General features: G+C 40.3%; 2 protein-coding genes across 2 annotated transcripts in view; both read left to right on the top strand.

Annotated features, from left to right (window-relative positions):
• dnaaf5 (dynein axonemal assembly factor 5) overlaps positions 1 to 15,422 on the top strand; it is a 36,873-nt gene extending 21,451 nt beyond the window's left edge. The window contains exons 10-13 of the mRNA XM_042505572.2: positions 4,018 to 4,168; positions 7,826 to 7,982; positions 8,312 to 8,503; positions 14,773 to 15,422. Coding sequence (XP_042361506.2) covers positions 4,018 to 4,168; positions 7,826 to 7,982; positions 8,312 to 8,503; positions 14,773 to 14,927 — 655 coding nt within the window. The 3' untranslated portion in view covers positions 14,928 to 15,422. The remainder of the gene's footprint in view (positions 1 to 4,017; positions 4,169 to 7,825; positions 7,983 to 8,311; positions 8,504 to 14,772) is intronic.
• A 145-nt stretch (positions 15,423 to 15,567) lies between these two features.
• On the top strand, positions 15,568 to 22,329 carry LOC121957067 (glycerophosphodiester phosphodiesterase 1-like). Its single transcript, XM_042505573.2, has 6 exons — positions 15,568 to 16,283; positions 17,983 to 18,158; positions 19,137 to 19,242; positions 19,381 to 19,473; positions 19,883 to 20,094; positions 20,823 to 22,329. The coding sequence occupies exons 1-6, from the start codon at positions 16,023 to 16,025 to the stop codon at positions 20,968 to 20,970; spliced, it is 996 nt and encodes a 331-aa protein (XP_042361507.1). The 5' UTR covers positions 15,568 to 16,022; the 3' UTR covers positions 20,971 to 22,329.
• Positions 22,330 to 22,639: the final 310 nt, after the last annotated feature.

The raw sequence follows: 22,639 nt of genomic DNA, 5'->3' as shown, positions 1-22,639 counted from the left end.
TTAGCATTTCAGCACCTCCAGTTCCCTCGTCTCAGTCGGTTTTTGAATAGGTTTTTGGTTATATGCCTGAAATAATGTCTGTGGTTAACACAAGCTGAAGCAACGTTTTGTTCTACGACATAAAAAAAAACATCAGCTAATACCCTACTATGAAATTTAAAACATTTATGTGTCTCAAAATATAACTGCTTACAAGTAGCTAAAGGATACTCCAGACTGTCATTACACCTAGCTGCACTTAACATGACTTTACAGCCTCGTTATAGGAGCAACATTAGCTTTTCTGCCGTAATCCAAAATCCATTGGAAAAATCCCATTGGCTTTTTGACAAGGTCACCACAGCATTGCTAACCTCTGCGTCACCCTACAGAAAAACATCTTCCCTTGGACACACTATTGTTCTCCCACTTTGCAGACATTTTCATCTGCTGTTCTTCTTTGAATTATCTTTCAATTGCTGCTGGTTGCTTTTGAGATCTCCAGCAGTGGGTCACATGCAGAAAAAGTCACCAAAACTTCACACTTGCCCCACCCATGGTCCTGTCCTGCTGGCTGTCCTTTTCATACAAATGTTGTTTAGATGCTGTTACTTTCTCCACAGCCGGACAACTGTGTACCCTCTTTTTGCTATTGTTCCTTTAATACAGAATGGAGAGGCAGCATATTACTGCCTCGAGCAGCCAATGTAAAAGGGGCTGTGGTCTCTTTGGGAGTATCAATTAGGCGAAGTGAAATCACTTCCCAGCATGCCTAAAGAGGACAAAAAGCAAATGATGTCCGAATCACTCGTCAGTGATTTAGTAACACCTTTTAATGGTTATTGACTGATGAATGAAGGATAGGAGGGATGTCCGACAACCAGAGAGGAGCTCCCGTTCTGGGCTCTTCCTCCCTGCGGCCCCCCTCACCCTCCAGGGTCCCTCTGAGCCCTCAGCTGTGCAGCCTGCAGGCCGGGCTCAGAGCTCTAATCTGAGGGAATGCATTAAGCTTGAGGCCCTCTCCGGGTGCCAGCGATCATAGCAGCTGCTGCTGTCGATCAGAAAGACAAACCTCGTCCATGAGGTTGCCATGGAGACATCTGTGTAGCATGTAACTAACCCTAACCCTGCAGCCAAACGGTCCATCAGGCTTTCCAATGGTTAATATGAGGTACAGTCTTGTGGCATGAGCCTGGCAGGAGTTTAAAGAATATAAAACAAAATAATATCCTTGTCAGTGAAAAATGTTGCATAAACAACAAGTGTTCTTAAGCCAAAACATTCTGCTGACTTTGCCAAAAACGTAGAAATTGGAACTTTGCTTTCAACTTTCATCTGATTATTTTATCCATTAATGTGCATATTAGACAAAAGAGGCCTCTGTCTCTTCCCCCCGCCCAGCGCGGCCACCTGTGCTGCAAACTGCTTCTCTCATTCCTCAGCTACATCTCTGGTAATCACAGGACCATCAGGAGACAGAAATCAAGTTACACCTTCAAAAGGTTTCAAACAAAATGCTTAACTCACAGCATGTGGGGCTGTGCGGTCTGCCATAATATTTCCATTCATGCTCATCTCATCCCTCCATTCATGATTTATGGCCTGATTTTCGCTCAGCAGATTGGAGCCCACACACACACACACACATGCACACGCAATAGATGTCATCAAGAGGACAATGATAGTCATAGAGAAAACCTCTTCTCTTTGTTCCTCAACCAAAATGACATAATGACAGTCCGCTATAGAACAAGCAGAAAGGGAAAGTAAGTTTGTGCACATGTAAGTGCCTTTCATCCTCACACATAATGTCTTTGTTTCATGTGGATTTGTGCGCTGTGATTAAAAAGCTGAGTGTGAAATTTAAGTAGAAGGTGATGTGTGAGAATGAAAGTTCATTCTCATTTCTCTGGATGTGGCAGGCTGAAGTTATTTGCCACTTAAAAGGGAGGTAAGAGTGTGTGCTTTCATGCAAGTGTGAACTGCAAGAGGCATCCTTCTTTAGTTTTGATTTCAGCTTTCAAGACATAAGACAAATTGAAAAACTGCTACTGGGGTGAGATTTCCCTCTTATACCAAATGTGGTTTACCTTAAAGAGATATTTTGGATTTTATGAAGTAGGGTTCTATGAGGTAATTATCCAAAGTGTATTTTTGTTAGTGTATTATTTACAATGATTGATGCTGATGATGATGGAGTACCACCACGGAAGCTACACAATGTACTGCTGTGGACAGGGCAGAACTTATTTTAGCCACCTAAAAAAAAATCAATAACATTTTCAGTGTGTGCGATATTTTGAATTTTTGGTGCTGCTTTACCTTTGTGGTGGACTGCCATTTGCAACAGGGAAATTGAACTAAATGTACAACTTTTTTATGCTTCAAAGTCACCAGATCTCATTGACATTCATTTTACCTTGTTGAACACAGGAGCTGTTAGTCTAGCATTGCCTTGATCAGTTAGTTTGTGTTGTTGTGTGACGTTGTTGTTTTAAAAGGTTATTTCAGTAACACAGTAACACAAGCTAACCACTGATCAAGGCAGTGTTAGGCCAGCAAATCCTGTGTTTTAGAGAGGTAAAATTACTGTTTTTACCCATGGAGTCTGGTGGCAAGGCAAAGCATTGAAAATATTCTAAATATGTTGCACATCTAAGCTGACACAGATTGTTTTAGGGGCCTGCTTCTCCAAACTGGGAGCACAGTGATTGTCATCTACTGTATGTAATACACTGACTATGGATATGTACCTCTGACAACCCCGCTTCAAAAAATCAGAGCGACCCCTTTAAATTTCTTTAAGGCCTGTTACTAACTTTAAACAAGACCAAATGAAGCAGATCTTTTTTGTGCATGCATTAGGAATGACCCTGTATTCAGTAATAATCTAGAAAATTCATAGTACAAAATATTACCTTAACATAATTGCAGATTCTTTATCAGTTTAAGAAAGTATGATTGAAAGACTTAGCTTAAACCTGGAAAAAATAAATGAAATTGACTTTTTTTTTTACAAAATCAGTATATATCAGTAAAGGTATACACAAAGATCCATAAAATAATCAAACTGATGTTCAGAGGAATTACTTGTATTCCAGCATTATGCTGTAAATGAGAGTAAATGCATCAAATACAAACTTAAATAACAAATTTATTTAGAATCAGTTTTTTGGACAACAGACATTGTGGCAAGAAGTACAAAGGGGGACAATTAAAGCAATTTTTTGCTGAAATCTGATACCTGATGTTACTGAATTACTGCCCAATCCAACTCGATGACAAATTTTGATGTAAATGTATTATGTAAATTTTCCGCTGTGTTGCGCTGAGAGATCACTGTTTGCTCTGCAGTTGCTTTGTGACCATAAAGGTCACAAACAAAATTCCCCGGATTTGTGTGTGTTTGTGCACAGTGAAAGGTGAAAGTCCCACTCTTCTTTTCCTCTGGACATCATCCCTGCTATGTGGAAAAATGTCTTTCCATCTCCTGGCGTCATTCATGATGAGCTTTCAACACCTGTCAAGACGAAGAGGCTGAGTTCAGGCAGCAGAGCGTCATCATAGCTGTATTACTGGCACACAGTCTCCCCCTATTGGCACTGAAACATTACAGCATATTTTGTCAAATGTCATGACAAGTTTGTTGTGACACCAGCTAAAAAACCAGAGGCGAGACGCAGATTAGCTGCTGTTGGAGTTGGTCTGGACCAAAGGGGCAGAGCAGACTCTGGTAGTGTGTGAGAGGATGTCAGAGGGCCTAAGCCAGCGTGGAAAACAGGGAGAAGGGAAAGGACACCCAGATGTTTCACTTCTCGCCTCCTGCTTCTCCTCCACTGCACCCCCCCCAGCCTTACATCAAGTGTGGGAAAATAACTGCTGCATAGCCATTTGTTACAGTTTCCTCAACAGTCATCATCATTCACTTGTCCTCAAAATGGGAGCTATTGCTTGTTAGTTGATAAAAATGCATAAAAGCCCGTTGCAAATTCTCAGCAATTCTCTGTCTCCATGTTTTCTCTCTCTGCCTCCCTCCAGGTATTTCCGTGCTGAGTCAGAGAAGTTCCTGTGTGACATCTTGCTTCCTAACCTGGTGTGGCATGCAGGCCGCACTGCTGCTGCCGTCCGTACTTCAGCCCTCAGCTGTGTGCTGGCCCTGCTGCACGGAGGAGCCATCACACCTGGACAGGTATACATATACACATAAATGCTGCAGAGATGATGTACACAAAGGTACATATGACCCAAAGGGGTTTAGGGCAGGGTATCAGTTAAAAAATGACAGTGACACTGGTACAAATATAGTACTTCTTTTGATAAATTTTACTGCCTCCTCACAGGTGATTGCTTTGGCCAGAGGCATTGCATTTTCAGGTTTTCCATTTGCCCCACTCTCGCAAACGCGATATTTCAATAATGCCTTGAGGGAACTTTCTCAAATTTCGCAAAAACATCCACTTGGACTCAGCAATGAACTGATTAGATTTTGATGATCAAAGGTCAAGGTCAGTGAGCTTTTGCGTCCGTTTCATTCTCGTTAATACAATATGTCAACAAGGTCTTGAGGGAATTTCTTCAAACGTTTTATAAATGTCCACAAGGACTCAAGGGTCAATTGATTAAATTTTGGCGGATAAAGGTCACTGTGATTTCACAAAACAGGTTTTCGGACAAGAATTCATCCACCAGTTATGACAAAATTTCACACAAATTTCAAAAAAGACAAAATTATGAAGTAATGACATTGTATATCTAAAAGGTCAAAGGCCACCTTCACTCTGACATCATCATTTTTTGCAAAAAACTTTTCTGTCCATTATTCCACACCATAACTCAGGAAGAGAAGTGGAGGCATTTGGTCAGATACTAAATTTGTGAGTAATCTTGGGTGTCCACCTTGAAACTGTGCTTATTGAGTCTTCTGTGCTGCTGGGTTGAGTATGTGTGTGAAGCATCCATGTTTTAGAATTTGTATCTTCTTTTCAGCAACATTTGAGGCAAAGCTATAGTCATGTCTACATGTGAGTCTGGATCGGCATGGATGCAAACTGTAACTGCAACTTGACTGGTTTGCAGAGGCATACAATAGCAAGACTGCAGTTTTTCTACTTAATTAGGCATCCATCATGTGAATGAAAGTATCAGTTTGTCTAAAATACCACCTGACATTACAGGTGTGTAGTGTAGCAATACTTTGAAGTTTTTGGTGGCATCTTGGCATCAAATTCACAGAGCTCTTGTGTTGTACTGCTTAAGATCGGTCTTTGTCTCAAGATCACTTTTTGAAGGTCTCAGTCTCAGACTGGACTGCATTTTTACTTGGTCTTGTCTCGATTTTACACAAAAAGAAATCATATTTTAATTCAAGATCGGTCAAGACCAAAGCTGCAGGGAAATCCCCATACATTAAGGTCACCTCTGCTATGTGTGGCATCATGACATTTGTCATGATACAGTTTTACATCCACATGTACAGTGTGACAGTGAAAGAGGTTATTTGTTTTCTGTGTGTGTTTTTATGTGAATGTGGATTTTGCAGATCAATTTAGGAGTGTTTATGGTTTGTATGTTCCCTATTTTATCAAAAGTATCTCATGTAGTCTGGGACTGACACTGGTCTGGTCTCGGGCTTGATTAGGTCTTGCACTGCCTTGGTCTTGGCCATGACTTTAGGTGGTCTCAACAACAACATTACCACACTCCACTCTACCACACCAGAGACTGCTGTAGTACTGGGCTAATTACACATTGCATTACATTGAAGGAAAATTGTGGTGTTTGGCTGTGAGCAAAACCATACCTGTAGTCATTTTTTAATAGATTTGTGCACAAAAAGGATCAAATGCAAGTGTCATTTGGAGAAGTTATCTGTACTTGACACCTTAAAGGGATATCGAGTATCGATATGCATCCCTGCAGAGTTTACATCTATTTCCTCCTGTGCAATGGGACCCATAAGAATTGGCAGCAAGCACCGGATATGAAAGGTCTCCAGTAGTACGTACTTCTAATCTCCAGTCTGCAGAAACACTTTTTATTGACTCAGCTGTAAAGGAAAAGATGTGGTAGTGCATTCTTTTCATCCACCAGGAGTTGACATTTACTTCAAATTCTCTGTTTTGTCCATTTCACATCAAAATAGACGGTCCCTCTTGGCCATTTAGGAAAATATATCATCCGCCATCTTTCTCCCCTTGGCTGAAAGAGCTGGCCACGGCAGGTAACAGGTGTACGCGGGGGCAAGCGGGTTCACATACCTTTGTCCGCATGGAACAATGCTTCCACTGTTCCAGGCCCTTGTTGTGCGGAGGAACTATCACCGGGACATGCCCTTGCACCTGCCTGTCAGAGCATGTGCCCAGTTACAGTATGTGTGCTCACACACACATCTGGCTATGTTTGTCCTTGCGTGTGCAGAGTGACCAGTTGAAACTGGCTCACACACCCCTTCTATTCACACGTCTTTAACTACAGGGCTAAGCAAACAGCTGGGGGACAATGTGAGCGCGGGTGTGGGTGTGCGATCAAACTTTTACTATCTACTGGCACCCTAACGTCCTCACAAGAATAGAAACTCTGGAAAAGTGGTGACTAAACAGGACCTTGATGCTCTCGGGTTCAAAATCAGGTTACAATAGAGAAGAAATAAACAACATGTCCTGATCGGTATAACAACAGAAGATTATGTGTGTATTTCCGCAGGCAAATCAAACAACCTTTTCATTTAGAGGGACATTGTTTCCTCACGACTCCCTGTAAAAACAATTAGCTGCTCTGGTTACACTTGGCACCTTCAGTTTGTCACTGATGTAATGCCGGATCACTTCCCTGCCAAATTTTCCTCCTCTTTCTGCTTCATTCCCTCCCTCTCCCCTCGCTCCTGGTTTTTTTACTGTTTCGCCTGTGCGGTTTCGATAGCAAACAGACGGGGTGACAGAGGTTTTAGCCATTACCTCTTGGCCTGTGGGTCTGCACGCTCAGCCTCACCTTGTTTGTCCATTTCCTCTGTTTCTCATCTGCTGGTGTGATGAAAACATTGGTCTTCACTGTACTTCTAAAGTTGGGCTCCATGCCCGCGTGTCTGTACAAACTGATCCAGACCTGATGTGAATCTGTCATGCTTTAGGTGATATTTCACTTTGCTGAGAAAGGAAAAAACACAATTCAACATAAATAATCCAAGAAAAGTGTGGAAACCGCTTTCCTGGGGATGTGTTGTCACTTTTGCTTTCCAGCATTTTCTTTTTTGGTTATCATTGTTGATAACTGAGTTGTGTGAATGAATAGGAAGCACACAATTGAGATGGTTTTGGTTCCTGCCACAAACAAAACTATAGTTTCCATGGCCAGCCGCTGCATTAACACACACTTTCAACAGAAAAGACACGTGAACCCATTTAGAATACATTTTTAAAGGCTTAACACAAAAAAAAAAAAGATTATGTAATGCAGAATATTTTGTAAAATAAAGACATGCTGTGAATTTTGGAAATTATGACATTATCTTTTTTCATAAAATTCTGTTGGTTTTTTTGGACTTCACAACACTCTAGAGTTACTTGAAATGTTTGATGTTTGCAACAAAGCTATGCAGCCACCACTGGAATCAAAGTCTACAAATAGTATCATACTAATAATAGAAGTTTAGCCCAATCTTTATCCACAAGTGTGCATAAATTTGTTTAGACAGAATAAATACACTATTTAGTACAACCCCACTTTGTCACCCAAAACACCTTTTTTTAAATCTGTGTTAGTGCGTCTGAATTGTACAGAGCTCGTGGGCTGACTTTGAGCTTGTCATGTAACATTTAAAAGTATGCTGGTCTGTCTGTCCTGTGTGCAGCTGCTGTGTCTGGAGGACAAACTGTGTCCCCAGGTGTTGTCAGCCCTGGAAGAGGACTCCCAGATGGCAAGACTGCTGTCTTGTCGTTCCCTGTCTGCCATTCTCAGACTCATAGGAACCAGTTTGCACCCTGAAGCCCTCAACAAGATCTATCCCGGTACCTGAAGAACACATTCACAGAAATGGATACATTTTGTCATACTGTACGCTGATATTTACATGCACGCTTTGTATTTTTTTCTGTATAACCACATCACAGTTAATGCATGGGGGAACATTTTACATCATTTATAATGTCTGCTCTCACTGATATTATCTAATGATTTCGTAAAAATGTGATAAAGGAAAACTGATCCTCGAATTTGCAAATTTTAAACAGTTATATCGAGGATCAAAATTAAAAGCATTAAAGCAGCTCAAAGGCTGACATTGTGGTTTTTTTTGTTGCTGATCTAATTTTTGTGTGTGGGTGTCTGTCGTCCACAGAGCTGCTGAAGCGTCTGGACGACAGCAGTGAGGAGGTGCGCAGCGTCGCACTGCAGGCCCTCGGGCTGTGGCTGTCCAGCCTGACCAAAGACTACAGCCCTGAGCTCTTTGCTCCTCATCTGCAGCTCCTCTTCCAGCAGCTCCTCCTGCACCTGGATGACCCCGACAGCTCGGTGCAAGACCAAGTGCTCGGTGAGGATGGGTGGGGATCTGCAACCTCAGAGATGAGGATAGGGTGTTGATAGTTAGTTTATATTTTGGGCTCACAGATTTATTATGTGTAAAATGGAGCATAGCTTTTCCCTCAACTCTGTATGAGTCCCGACTATTAATCATTGCCATAACTCTTAACAAAAAACAGGAAACTTTTTTTTTTACCAGTGCTGATAAGAATAAGGAGGGATTTTGAAGATAACGTAATGGGATACATAATATGAAACATCCTCATGTGCGTGTACTGTATATAACTTGATATGGACCTTATGACCGTGATTATCTGATAAACCTGTTCAGCAGATACAGATAGTGAAGATGATTGTGGTGAATGTGAGGTGACGATGAAAGCAGAGTTAAGCCCTGATGATCTGCAGACCGGCCTACTGCGTCCGACACTCACAGAGGGATGAGAGGAATTTGGGGTATCCTCTATCAAACACCAGATTATTGCCTGGCACGCTGCCAGCAGATTCCCCCTGTCTTTTACTTCAGAGGTTCTCTGTTATCCTTTGTTTCCACACAATTTATCATCCAAAGCAGCTCAAGCAATTCCTCCTGCCAAAGCAGGGCCTTAGGGGCTGGGCTGATGGTGGCCTTCAAGAGTGAAAAACAGGATCCAGATATGGATAAGCGCCCACCTGAGAGAGATACTTCCCAGCTTAAAGGAACGTTTCACCCCAATATCAAAAACACGTATATTTCCTATCACCTGTAGTGCTATTTATCAATCTACATTTGTTAGTTGCAGAGTGTTGGAGATATCGGCTGTAGAGATGTCCATCTTCTCTTTAGTATAATGAAACTAAAAGGCACTCCACTTGTGGTGCTTAAAGCGCCAAAATACAGTCAAATACATTTGAAAAACTCAACAGCAGTGTGTCTTTTCAGATATCATGATGTTACTCAAGATAACCCACAGACCTTGTTGTAGGCAGCTTTGTGTGGGAACTCTTTTCTTTCACCTGAAACTAAAGGAAGCGTGCATCTACTGCTAGATTTCTCAGGCCAAGGAGGACACTATTAATGTTTACATCTCACACTTATACGAGTATGAGGCTCTCTTCCATGAGTAGATGAATGCTTCCTTCTGCGTGGTGATCCGGTTAGCAGGTGTGTATAGGTAGAAAGAAAATAGTTCCTATATGAAACCGCTCACAACAAGGTCTGTGGATTATCTTGAGTAACGTCATGATTTCTGGAAAGACACATTGCTGTTGAGTTTTTTTTTCCTTGTGCAGGGTGTAGCCATCTAGCTCCATTAAGGCCCTGACACACCAAGCCAACGGTCAACTGTCGATAATGTTAGGCTGTCAGTGAGTGTCTATTGCGCTAGTCGCTATGGTGTGCTGCACCACTGGTTCTTGGTAGCCCTTTTCTGAATTTATGTGGATTGTTGCAATCACAACATCACAAAATCCTGGAAGGACTGGTATCTCAAGAACACCTCAAGGGAATGTGTTCAAATTTCAAACAAACATTCACTTGGACTCAACAATGAGCTGATTAGATTTTGGTGGTCATAGGTGAAAAGTCAAGGTCCCTGTGACCTCTTCTGTCTCATTCTTGTGAACATGGTATTTCAAGAACACCTTGAGGAAATTTCTTCAAATTTGACACAAATAGTCGAGTGGACTCAAGGATGAACTGATTAGAATTTGGTGGTTAGAGTTTAAGGTCACTGTGACCTTGCATCCATCTCATTTTTTGTGAATACAATATCTGGAGATGGCCTTGAGCGACTTTCCTCAAATTTGGCATAAACGTCCACTTTGACTCAAGAATTAAATGATTAGATGTTGGTTATTGAAGGTCAAAGGTCAAAAGTCAAGGTCACAGTGACATCATAAAACATGTTTTTGGCCATAACTCAAGAGCCTTGGATGCACACCTCAAAACTGTGCTGGTTGTATAAATCCTCTGTGCTGCTGCGGGAAAGATGTGTGAAGCATACATGTTGCACACTGTAAGTGCATCTTGACTGGTACGCAGAGGCATACAACTGCTTGGTGCTATATCTAGTTACGTTTTGGTTGAAGTGTCCCTTTAATTTGCGATCCCATATATCTGTATAACTCCTCCTCCAGTGCAGCAGGGGTAGACTGTGCTATTTGTCTGCTTCTCAACACAGGATCTCCCTCCAACACAGTCCCGCCTAATGTTTACCACATGGAGAACCCCCCCTTCCTCTTGCCACCTTTTCACATCTGTCCTCACACCCATCCCACTTAATCCCTTTGTCTTTTATCTGTCCATCTAACTTCCTTCTCTCATGCCCAGTGTTTTCAGTGACAGATCTGTAGCTACACAGCTGTGTTTTATTGTTGTATCAGTGGAAAGTCTGAGTGGCTTCTCCTGAAGTCTGTGTAACCAAGGCTCCGCTCCTCTGGACTTTCACTCTCTCCCACTCTCATGGATGTTAGCTGTCATTACTTCTGACAGGACACAGGTGAGCACTGATGCCTTAGCCATCGCAGAGAGGCCTCTCTACGGGATCTCTCATCTTCATACGGCTAGACATAGAGTAAAAGACATTCACACACTCACCAGATGCAGCAATAGCTTCCATACCGTGAATTTTAGTCCTGCATGACAGCTTTTGAAATCCCTCCAAGGACAATAAGCATTTTTGTTGTTGCCATTGGTTATGAAAGTGTCTGTAACCTTGACTGCAGAAGGCAGAATAACACATGTAGATCAACTTTATGAACCGGCCTTCGCCCACATACTGAGTGATTTTGTGTGTTGTGCATGTGCATTTTGAGGATCCACTTTGATAAACTACACCATAATTCTGTATTTTCCTGCTTTAACATGAAAGGGATCATTTTTGAGAATTTATTTTCTGTCTCAACCTGCTGGACATGATTTATCTTCAACTCATGCTCTGGCTAAAAGCTACTTGCTAAAACTGATACTGGTTAACGGATAAGTCAAGGAGTATTTTATAATTTTCTTATTGTCAACAAATCCCATAAAAAAAGTCTTAAATCAACATTGAATTGATCCTCCTATCAAGTGTTCTCTGCTTCATGACACTGCACTGATAAATATCACAGTAATCAGTAGCATCTGTTCTTTAAAGACAACTTACTGAATGCCTCTCAGTTAAACATCACGTCAGGATAGTGGAACCACCAATACTCAAATACAAAAATACTCATTTTTTTCAGGCAAGGATCCTCAGAGAAGAGGATCCACTGTTTGATAGCGAGCTCTCACTGTACCCTGGACAACGTGTGAAAAAGCAAATTTAGTGAAAATTGATTATTTAACCGATATTTTGCAACATGGCTACAGCCGGTTTAAGGCAATGTATAGGAGGCTATGTTCTTCTATGTATTTCATGCAAAAAGTTTTCAGTCAGCACAATGGAGAGTCAAACCTGCCATCAATGACCAAAAAATTCCAATTTCTATTCTACCCTCATCTCTGCCACGAGACAAGTTTTGTTTTTGTTGGAACATTTCAGCAAAACTGTCCGTAACTCAAAGTTTTTTCCTCAATTTTGATTATCATAAAAATGGTCTTAAATTTCATTCATGTGGAATTGAAAAAGTCTTAAAAAGTCTTGGATCCAACTTGCTATTAGCTGTAGAAACCCTGATTGTAAACCCGGCTATTTCCCATTATAAAATTCTCAGTGTTGCAAGTAATTAATCATGATTTGTGCCCTAAACTGTGACCTGTTGGTTCCTTGAATTTGAGGGAATTGGGAATTTCAGGAAACTGGAAAGTCCTTGCATTTTTATGTTTAAAAAAAGCGTGGGAACCCTGTTTAAACATGCTTGGCTATTACATACTGTGCATTGAAGCCATTATGTTATTTTTTGACTTAAGCAGTTCTCATGTCTGAAAATGCATCACTAACGACAGAAGTTCATTACTGTTTATCAGCCTCAGAGTTTGCCCTCATTTATCTCCCATACAGTGTGAAAATACAAATATGATCCATTGTGTGCGAACCAGCTCTTCAAACTGCGATCCCTGTGAAGTACAGTAGATTCTTAGACAGCCCGGAGTCTCTTTGTGAAATAAGATGACCTCACATCTTGCTGAGTGATCGTCTGTATCTGACAGCACCCGTAACCGCCTGCGCCGCAAATGTGGAAGCATTCCTCTCTCTCATGCACAGCTCTGTTTGAAGCTTCTTTTTTTTTCCCCTCCTCGCTCTCTTTCTTCCTCTCTATCTCTCTTTGTTCCTTTTAATAGTTGATCCCATTCTTATGCTTCTTGAATTTCAAACGCATATCTCTGAAGTGGCTTGATGTGTGCAGCATGTCCTGACAGCATGACGGACAGCACCGCCAACCCCCCTCTGTCTCATCCCTCCTGCTCTCACTGTTCCAGTCTTCCACCCTGATAATCCCACCGTCCTGGCAGCAAGGCCGCTACCTGCTCAATCACACAGACTGTTGGCACGGGTATCACTCACTTCTCACAAGTCATCATTGTTCTCCATTAATTCAAAGTCCCACCTCACCACCTCCATCCCATCTGAGTACAGTATACACAAAAGCTAAAAATCCCCTCCATCTCCTTGAAGAACAAAGGCGGGTATCAGATGATGAGTTTACATGAGCTAACTCATCCAGAGTGACGGCGTGTCAACACTGGAACAGCACTTTTGCATTGTGGTTTCCGAAGCATTTACCCATAGACTGCAATTCAAGAAATCTGATATACCTCTGCAGATCAGCAGAAGGTGTGGGAACAGTGGAGGGAAACGTTTTGAACAGAGGATTATCGCCTCCCAGTGGAAAAAAACAGCACCTGCACAAAGTTGCAGAGGTGATACAGTGCGGGTCATCACTGCCATCTGCTGGCATCTTTTGACTGTGTTACCACAGAAAACATCAGGATAGGGATCTATTTGCCTGTAATCTAGAAACTAAAACCTTAATCTGTAGTGAATTTGGGTTTTAAGGTAAACTGTTTCAGGTTTATGTGTTTTAGGAGAGAAATTAATCCAATTGACTGCCAAAACCAACAAGAGGGGGAAAAAAAGGCTACATTTTATTATTACTCCCTTTGATGCAGGGGCGGTTGTGGCTCTGAGGTAGAGCAGGTCATCCACTAGTTGTAAGATCGGTGATTCGACCCTCGGGTTCATCAGTCAACATGTCGAGGTATTCTTGGCTAAGACACTGAACCCCAAATTGCTCCCAAAGCTGCGCCATCGGTGTGTGAGTGTGTGTGATTGGTTACTGAATAGCAGGTGGCACCTTGCACAGTAGCCTCGACCAACAGTGTATGAATGAGCGTGTGAATGGGTGAATGTGACATGTAAAGGGAAACTGCTTTAAGTGGTCAGACGACTGGGAAAGACAAAGGTATTCCATTTACCATACACTAAAGATCACAAGTTTTGATAGCTAGATTTAAACCTAGAATATGTAATTTTCTGCAGCATGACAAAGGAGTGAGCAGTGCTGTAACTGCAGTCAGTTTCTCCTGGTTAGGATTCCTTTGACCAAATTATCCACAGAGGTTGCAGTTTGATGTTAAAAATCAGTGTTTCTGCAGTGCTGTTCAGCTCCTCATGGAGGTGCTGCTGGCCCAACTCTTGCTTATGCGTGCTCAACTTTTTTTTTTTAATACCATAAGACCCAGATGTTTGGGAGATTTTTACAGGGAGCTGAATTATCTGCAGAGGTCTCCTCCTCTTCAAAGCAAGCGCACCCAGTGATTTGAACTGGTAAAAACATTGAATAAAGCAGTTTCACATTAAAAATCAAAGTTGCTACAATGTGGCGTGACATAGCAGTGGCTGGAGCCAAGCTGCAGCTAATGTTTTGCTAGCTTGTTTCTCTGATAATCTAAGATCCATATGTTTATGAGGTTTTTACCAGGAGCCGCAATTATCTGCATGTAACAACTCAGCAAAATAAACAGTATTGATCCAGTTGTTTTTAGACATTGTAATGCAGAAAAGTTACATATTATATCTGTATGAAGATCTGGAGTCTCCCCTAAGTTTCCCCTTAAGTCTCTCTAAGAAATTAAACTTAAATGAATATTTTGGCATTTTGGGAAATAGGCTTATTGTTTTTCTTGCAAAGTTAAATGAGAAGATAAATACTAGTTTTTGTGCTTTCGATGTCAGTTGCTACTACAGTCTTTTAAGGTGGATGTTCATTTTTGGTACAGAATGTTTTACTTTTATTTGAGTGTTTTCTCTTTTATCTCATATCCTGAGTGCTAAATCCTGTCTGGTTTGTATCTTTGGTTTTGTCTTGTTTGTCCAGAGATCCTGAAGAAAGGCAGCTCGGTCCACCCGGCTCTTCTGAAGAGGGAGGTGGACGCAGTGAGAGACAAACAGCGGAGTCCTCTCTACTGCGACCAGCTGCTGCAGCACATCAGGTTACTGCCCACAGAGACCACAGCAGAGTGTCCTGAATGACAGGAAGCCTTAATTCAAAGAGACTCACCTTAAAGTACAATATTGATGAACAACCACTAATACAATGGAGCATTTTTGGTCACCTTAAAATAAAATTCAGTCATCTTTTAGGTACTCCGCTTAAATTCATTCGCCTAATGCCGGTGAGTTAATGTTTTTTTTTTTAATTTTAAGGTGAATTTTTCAATGTGCCTTTTACCTTTACCATTTGTTCAAGACCAGTTTTTGGGCATTCGTTCCTTTAATTGCATTCCTTTGGTTCAGATGTTTGGTTTTAATGAAAAGAAACAGGTTTTTAATGCACTGGGTGTCTTAAATGATTTACTGATACAGTCATAGATCTCTCTGAACAGTCCTGCATCCAAACTCTCAGCAGATTGTTGTCTTTGAAATAAAAATGTTTCTTAGTAGTTTGGTAAGAAAAAAAATGTAATGTTAAGGTGTGTAAATAAGAATTACATTGAAATAAACCAATCTCTTAAACATGGAATTAAATTTTTGAATACTGTATGTAACAGTAATAATTTGGTAAAAACCAAAATAGCATTTTTGCACATTTCTCCTAAAGCATATATTCTAAAACACATGGCACGGTGTAGGTTAATAGTCATTTTTATTTTGAATATTCTGATAGGGTGTTTCTAAATATCTTTAGGTCTATGGTGGCACAGTGGTGCAGTTTTTAGCACTGTTGTCACACAGCAAGTAAGTTTTGAGTTTGTATCCGCTGGCAGAGGGCTGGGGCCAGTTTGCATATTCCTACTGTCATCAGCGCAGGTTTCCCTCTGAGGTTTTCCTTCCTCCTCAGATATGGCCCGCGGGCCGTAGGTTGAGGGTCACTGCTCTAAATCTTACACACTGGACCTTTAATTTTTCAGACTTGACATTGACGATAGCAGTGACGCCGCCTCCTCCTTCCTCTGCACAATCACGAAGTGAAACTGCTCATACTCGGCCATCTGTATGTGATCTGCTCTCTGACCCTCCACCATGTAGCCACCTGAGTGCGGAACAGCTGCAGCTCCATCCATGGCTTCTTTCTAAACAAGGACTCGTGCACCCTTCGTTTGGATCGTGACACAAACACCGCTCATCATGCTTCAGATCGGGGATGAGGTGGTGTATTTCTCGGCCGTGTTTCTGCTGATGATGTTGGGGACGCGGAGCCCCACGGGGGCCTCCCTCCTCACCGCATTCCTCTATGTCTTCATGGTGATGTTCCGGTTTCCTCCGGTGCCAGCGGACCAGGCCGGCCGCGTGCTCCGGCCCAGGGCTCCATCGGGCGGTGTGCCGGTGGTGGCGCACCGCGGAGGCAGCCACGACGCTCCGGAGAACACCATGGCAGCGATCAGAGAGGTGATGCGCTCATCTGTCAAACTGATAATATGGAGATGTGCACGTGCATTTTACCTGTGAAATATGAAATGTAGGTTAGATATATTTAACACCCAAATAATTTGCATATTTTGTTTCTGTAACAATAGAGTAATGCAGGTAACTCAAAGCAATATTGGGGCGATTTTATGAGGTGTTTTGTGTCATAATTATATTTATACGCTGCTCGAGCTTTGCATGTCGTGATTTCTCATTCTGCAGTGTAAGCAAGCAGAGGAAGACTAGCTGGTTAGGTTTTCATCAGATCAGTGGCTCATTGTGTATTCTAATGTGCCCTTGAAAATGCACTTATATAGATTAATGCCATCTCCATGTCTACATCTGCAATCATACACAAACCTAAAAAAAAATCCTTTCTCACGCTTAATCTGTCTTTTTACATACTGCAGTTGCTGAGTCAGCAGTGCTTGTGGTGTCTCATAACTGTCCTACATGCACTTAGCACTAGGCTGTAATTACAATATATATAATCATTCAGATGTACTCAAAATGTTCTCAATATTTATAAATAAAAATCTAAATTAAAGCAAAAAACAGTTTTTAGGCAATACATTGTTCAAAAGGGGCAATTCTAATGTCAGTATTGTTTTTCTGATAAGAATATTGAGCAAAAGATTTCATATTAGCCTACATATGATTGTCAGTGAGCTATAATTTAGAGAAAACTGCTTTCAAAGCTTAATGTACAGTGGCCATTAAGATATGAGCTGGTTTGCCGTCTAAACTCGGAGTAGGCCTACATGCAGTACTCCAGGGGCTGTTCCAGGGAGAAAAATACACCGAAACGCCCAAAACACTTTAAATTGAGGGTAGACGAGAGAATATTGAACAGCGGTTTAATGATAGAAGTTTGTGTCCACAGTAAGAATTGGACTTCACACGACAATTTTCACAGCTTTTAATTCATTTGATTGGAGGACCATTTTATGAACCAGTGGAATTTAAAAAACACTTCTCATGTGTCCGTGACATCCTGTCACAACTATCACAGCTGTCAGTTTGTGGCAAAGAGCGCTCCAAAAATCCCTTACCATCATTATTAGTGACCTACTGCCTTAGATATGTACACTTAATGGTTGTGATTTCAATAACTTGCTCATTTTTAATATATTGACATCAAACCAAATCCAGTGTGTCTTGGACATCCAGTCACAACTTTCACAACTGTTAGTTGTTTTGTTTTGTTGTGACAGTAAATATTTACGGGCTGCTAATCTCTATAATGTCAGTGGTTACTGAATATTGAAATGGGTCATATTGCACTTTTACAATAGTCCCAAACTTTGCCAGTAGTCAGCAGCAACCTATAACAAAATTTAGTATGAAATATATGTTTATTCTACATATATTATAAATAAACTGTGTATATATATATATATATATATGTGTGTGTGTGTGTGTGTGTGTGTGTGTGTATATATATATATATATATATATATATATATATATATATATATATATATATATATATATAAAATTAGATTTTTTTTTGGTATTTTTTCTCATATACATGAGACATTGATGAATTCTGGGTAATATGTATGTTAGTATTATCTAAAGTCAACCCTCTTTTAATAATGTGAGGAGACAATTACATCATACAGTGGCATTTTGCGAAGATTTTATTTTTCTTTTGTCTCCCTGTGATGTCTCACTTTAGGCCAGCAGAAACGGAGCCACTGGAGTTGAGCTGGACCTGAGTTTCACAGCTGATGAGGTGCCAGTACTGATGCACGATGAGACTGTGGACCGCACTACCAACGGCTCTGGACCAGTTAGCAAACTGCAATTGGTCCAGCTTAAGAGACTTGATGCTGCCGCTCGTCACAGGCTGAAGTATGCAGCATATTTAAATGTCATTTCTACTCCTCTAAGCTTGTGATTTAATACTTAAATAAAGAAACTAAAGACGGTGTGTCTATGATACAAGACGCACATCACTCGTTCACTTAATGCTAAAAATTTTGAGTTTCATAAATGAGCCTCATTCATATGTCACCATTTAAAGTATCTATTCTCACACATTTTAAGGATGTAAAATAAGTTAGCAAGAGAAACAGACTTAGTTCATGAAAGTGTGATACAGCTGTAGTGTTACCTTAGTTTTGCCTTAAAGGAACACTTTACCACCCAAATCACCATTTGTATATCAATTTGTCATTATTGTTATGTTACATTTGTGAAGAGAATTTTTCTCACAAAAAATGTGAAAACAGAGAAGATGTATAATTGATTGAATTAAAAGGGGTCAGTGTTGAACAACAGCAAAACTATATCAAAACATGCATTTAAAAACTCTCACACAGCTCGTGCAGTATAATCCAAGTCTGATCCTCATCCTTTCCCAAGTCTTTTCCTCAGTATTTCCTGAACAGACAGCCCTTTCCGACAGGGAACTGATCTGAAAGTGAACTTATCCATGCTCTCTTCAAAGCCAGACTCCATTGATAAAAACAGTAATTTTACCTCGCTGAATACTGGAGCTGCTGCCGTGCCACTGCCTCGATCAGTATTTTGTTTGACTTTGGTGTTTTTAAGGGATGAGTTTGGATTCAGCAGAGTTACAATAACACAAAATAATAACTGAACGGGGCAGTGTTAGACCAGCAGCTCCTGTGTTTAGTGAGGTAAAAATACATTTTGAGAGCATCACTAACTTTCACTTCAGGTCACCCTCGGAAAGGGCTGTCTGTTTGGGATGTACAGAGAAAAACAAAGTTTTCCCCGCAAATGAATGTAACACTGGGTGAGTAACTGATTAAGAAATGAACATTTGTATATCACTGAACTATAGCAGTTACTTTTTTTCTCCAGGGACAAGTTCAGCATTGAGAAGGTCCCGACTCTGCAGGAGGCAGTGGAGGAATGCATCAGACACCAGCTGACCATCTTCTTTGATGTCAAAGATCAACCTGATAAGGTGCTGAATATACAGCCCTAACATGGCAGACCCTGGTTCTTTTAGGAGACACTAATTTCAGTAATCTCATTTCTCATTTCTTTATTTATCATTTCTCCCGTTCTTGGGTAGATTTTAATACATTTTCCTCTTTTCTAGGCTGCAGCAGTGCTCCATGAGATGTATAAGAAGTTTCCTGTCCTTTACAATTCTAGCGTTGTTTGCTCTTTTGAACCCAAAGTCATTTACAAGGTAACAAAAAATATGACTATATAATATAACTCAAATGATCATATTTAAAACGCTATTTCAATGTTCAGATGTTTATCTAATGTATTTGAATGAATGGTTTTCTTTTTCTTTTCCTAATTTTATTTATTTGCATACTTGCTTCTTTGTTTATTTGCTACATAGTTTATTTATTGTCTCTGAATGGAGCATTGGCACACCAATAAAACTGTAAGAAAACTGTAATATTCATGGCTCTCTTTTTTAGCTAATACCTACTATGACGTGCCTTTCTAGAAAGCTGCTGCGTTAATCTTCAACCATCACACACATAATCATAAAAGTAAACTATGATGAGACCGTTTCAGACCCTTATTTATATGTTGACACTATTTTCTGCCTTTATTTGACCTCTGACTTTTCTGGCCCACAGATGCGTCAGACTGACCCCAACGTGGTGACAGCTCTCATCCACCGCCCCTGGAGACTGAGCCGCTTTGGCGATGGCACCGCTCGGTCCCTGTCGACATCGAGTCAGCTGTGGCTGGGGGTTCTGGACGTCTTGTTGGACTGGGCCCATCACCACATACTGTGGAAACTCTGTGGTGTCTCTGCCATCCTCGTTCAAAAAGACTTCATCTCACTGTAGGTGAAACTGAATTTGTTTTATTGTTCGGTGTCAATCTGTGTGAAAGTGACGGGGTTAAACACTGTCCCACATGATGTGAAGAGTGAACTTTTTGTGTGTGCATCACTCTTGTATTTTTGCTCTGCACGCAAAAAGGCAGGATGTTTTTATGTTTTATTTTATGCATTATGATTCTTGTCTGTCTGTTTACAGAGACTTAATGCTGCATTGGTGCTCAATTTCAAAAACAGGCATGATCAATGGCAGGATGTTCTATTAGGCATACAGAAAATGATGTATAAAAACATAAAGTTTAAGCAGAAACAGCTGCTTCAGTACACTGCAGAATCTCTTAAAATTCCCTTTGATAATATGTTGAATTCAAATTAATATGTATTTTCAGTCAATTAAAAATTTTCAAAAAACTATTAAACAATAATTAGGTAGACCCCTTGATGTAACTCTGTGGACTCTAAAGGGGTCACGGACGTCCTGACCAATGATCTTGCTCATCTCCCAGTTAGACTTTGCTTCATATCTCATCAATAATTTGATCTGATCACCTTCATATTTCTAAAGATTAACACTATTGATTACTTTTCCTAGTCATAAGTAAATGATGCTTTGTCCAAGGGGTTCACTGTTCTTTATCATGTATTATTTGTTATCAGAAATATCTGTCAGGCTGTTGGGATTGTTCTTTATCTGCTGATCTGTATTTTATGTTCCTACTCCTTCCACTTAGGGACTACGTTCAGTACTGGGCAGAGCGAGGTGTGGAGGTGGTGGGTTGGACTGTCAACACTGCTGTGGAGAAAGACTACTACCAAAACATGCTGAAGGTTGGCTACATCACTGACAGTCTGCTGGAAGACTGTGATCCTCATTACTGAATGATCAAACACACATATAAACATACAGGGAGGATTCAAATAGCAAGTGTTTCCAAAGTGAAAAAGATCAAATTTTACACTTTCCTAATAAACAAATCGAAAGTTGGAAACTCACATCTTCTTAGAGAACTTAAAATACTGAAATATGAAATTAAAGTTAATTGTACCGTTGAAGAAATCCAGAATTTTGGTGCTAACTAGCTCTGTAGCGGCAATCAAACAATCCAAGCTTTAAAGAAATCCATGTATGATTTATTGTAGAGGTAAGAACACGTCATTGCCTGTAGCTGGCATACAGGTAATTTCCCTTTAAACCAACAGACACATTAAACATGAAGATTCAACTGCATACTTCCTTATCTTTATCCTACTACCAGCAGCAATACCTCCAACTGTCCTGGACCAGGGATTAGGATTACGTTACCTTAAAGATCTTTTCTACCTTGTGTGTGGATCTTTCAGAGGCTTTAAAGAGACATCAGTGTATCTAGTTGTAACATTAGACATACATGTATTATCATCACATCAATGCCTGCTATTATGATGTTTATTCAATAATAGACTCTAAAAGGTGTCTTGTTAATATTCTACAAGTTGACATAATGATGCTAAATTGTGTGCAGAAACTTGCCTTTTGCATTAAGTGCCACAGCTGCACAAATACATGGAAACTTTGAGTTGAAATAGTTTTTCATTGTGTGCTTCATTGTTGAGAGAAAGAAAATCTGAACATGATAACAATAATTGCAAAATAATTTGTATGAAATAATGTCTTTAACATATTATAAATCCCCCCCAAAAAGGAAAACTGACAAAATGTTTGACTAGATACTGTAAAACCTGCAATTTTTTAATTCAAATTTATAGATCTGACACTGACTGAAAGGTTAATTTCAAGGTCACAAGAAGGTCAAATGCTGCTTCAGAGAATTCGTCACTGTGCCAGGAATATGATTTAGAGGGAGAGCTACTCATTCCCCTCATTTAATTTGAATGTAACTTAATTGTTTTGTTTGAAAACAGTCACATTTAAAGATATTAATTTAAAGAATATCTGAATCAGCCTTTTATTTTGAAGTTTTTAAAGAGTTATTGTGCTTGAGGTCATTCTAACATCTAACAACTAATCTAACAACTTCATCTCAGTCACTTCTTACCAACAATTTGTTTCTCAGAGATTAAATTTAAAAAAAAAAACTTCTCTTGCCTGTCATTTCCCAAATCATAGGCTCACACATCAAAACATCTTGTGTTATATTTTTGGCTGAAATAAATCTATAGAATGTAAATCCAGTTTGCTGATAGAGGTCAATAATGCCTTTTAAGTGAAAATCCTAATTATTAAAGTTTTAAAAAGTATTAGTGTATGAGATTTTGTATTTATTTCTGTCAATGGCTTTCTGGATCTCTTTCTCAACCCATTTTTTAATCCATCACACGCTCCATTAGTACATAGTAAAGCCTTGCTGCACAAGCATGGGTGTGTGTATGTGATTGCACCTGAGCTCACCTGCGTGTACTGTAAACACAGAGACGTTGGGCAGATAGGGGCCACACATAAGGGAGCACACAAACGACCCCCATCGAAAATATTCCCATTCTACAGGTTTAACTCACCTGAAAGCATTTAATATTTTTATGTTACACTGAACAGTGACATAGGAGTGAT

This window comes from Plectropomus leopardus, chromosome 18, assembly GCF_026936395.1.
Source record: "Plectropomus leopardus strain MGB_pleo_1.0 chromosome 18, ASM2693639v1, whole genome shotgun sequence".
Classification (NCBI taxonomy): Eukaryota; Metazoa; Chordata; class Actinopteri; order Perciformes; family Serranidae; genus Plectropomus; species Plectropomus leopardus.
Note: the sequence above shows the minus strand (reverse complement) of the source record. Positions and strands in the feature narration are given on the sequence as shown.

What these genes read in the sequence shown, in the direction of transcription:
- LOC121957067 (XM_042505573.2), top strand. Translation starts at nt 16,023, where the DNA reads ATGCTTCAGATCGGGGATGAGGTGGTGTATTTCTCGGCCGTGTTTCTG. An exon ending in GCCGCTCGTCACAGGCTGAA is followed by an intron (nt 18,159 to 19,136) that starts GTATGCAGCATA and finishes TTTTTTCTCCAG; the next exon opens with GGACAAGTTCAGCATTGAGA. An exon ending in TCAAAGATCAACCTGATAAG is followed by an intron (nt 19,243 to 19,380) that starts GTGCTGAATATA and finishes CCTCTTTTCTAG; the next exon opens with GCTGCAGCAGTGCTCCATGA.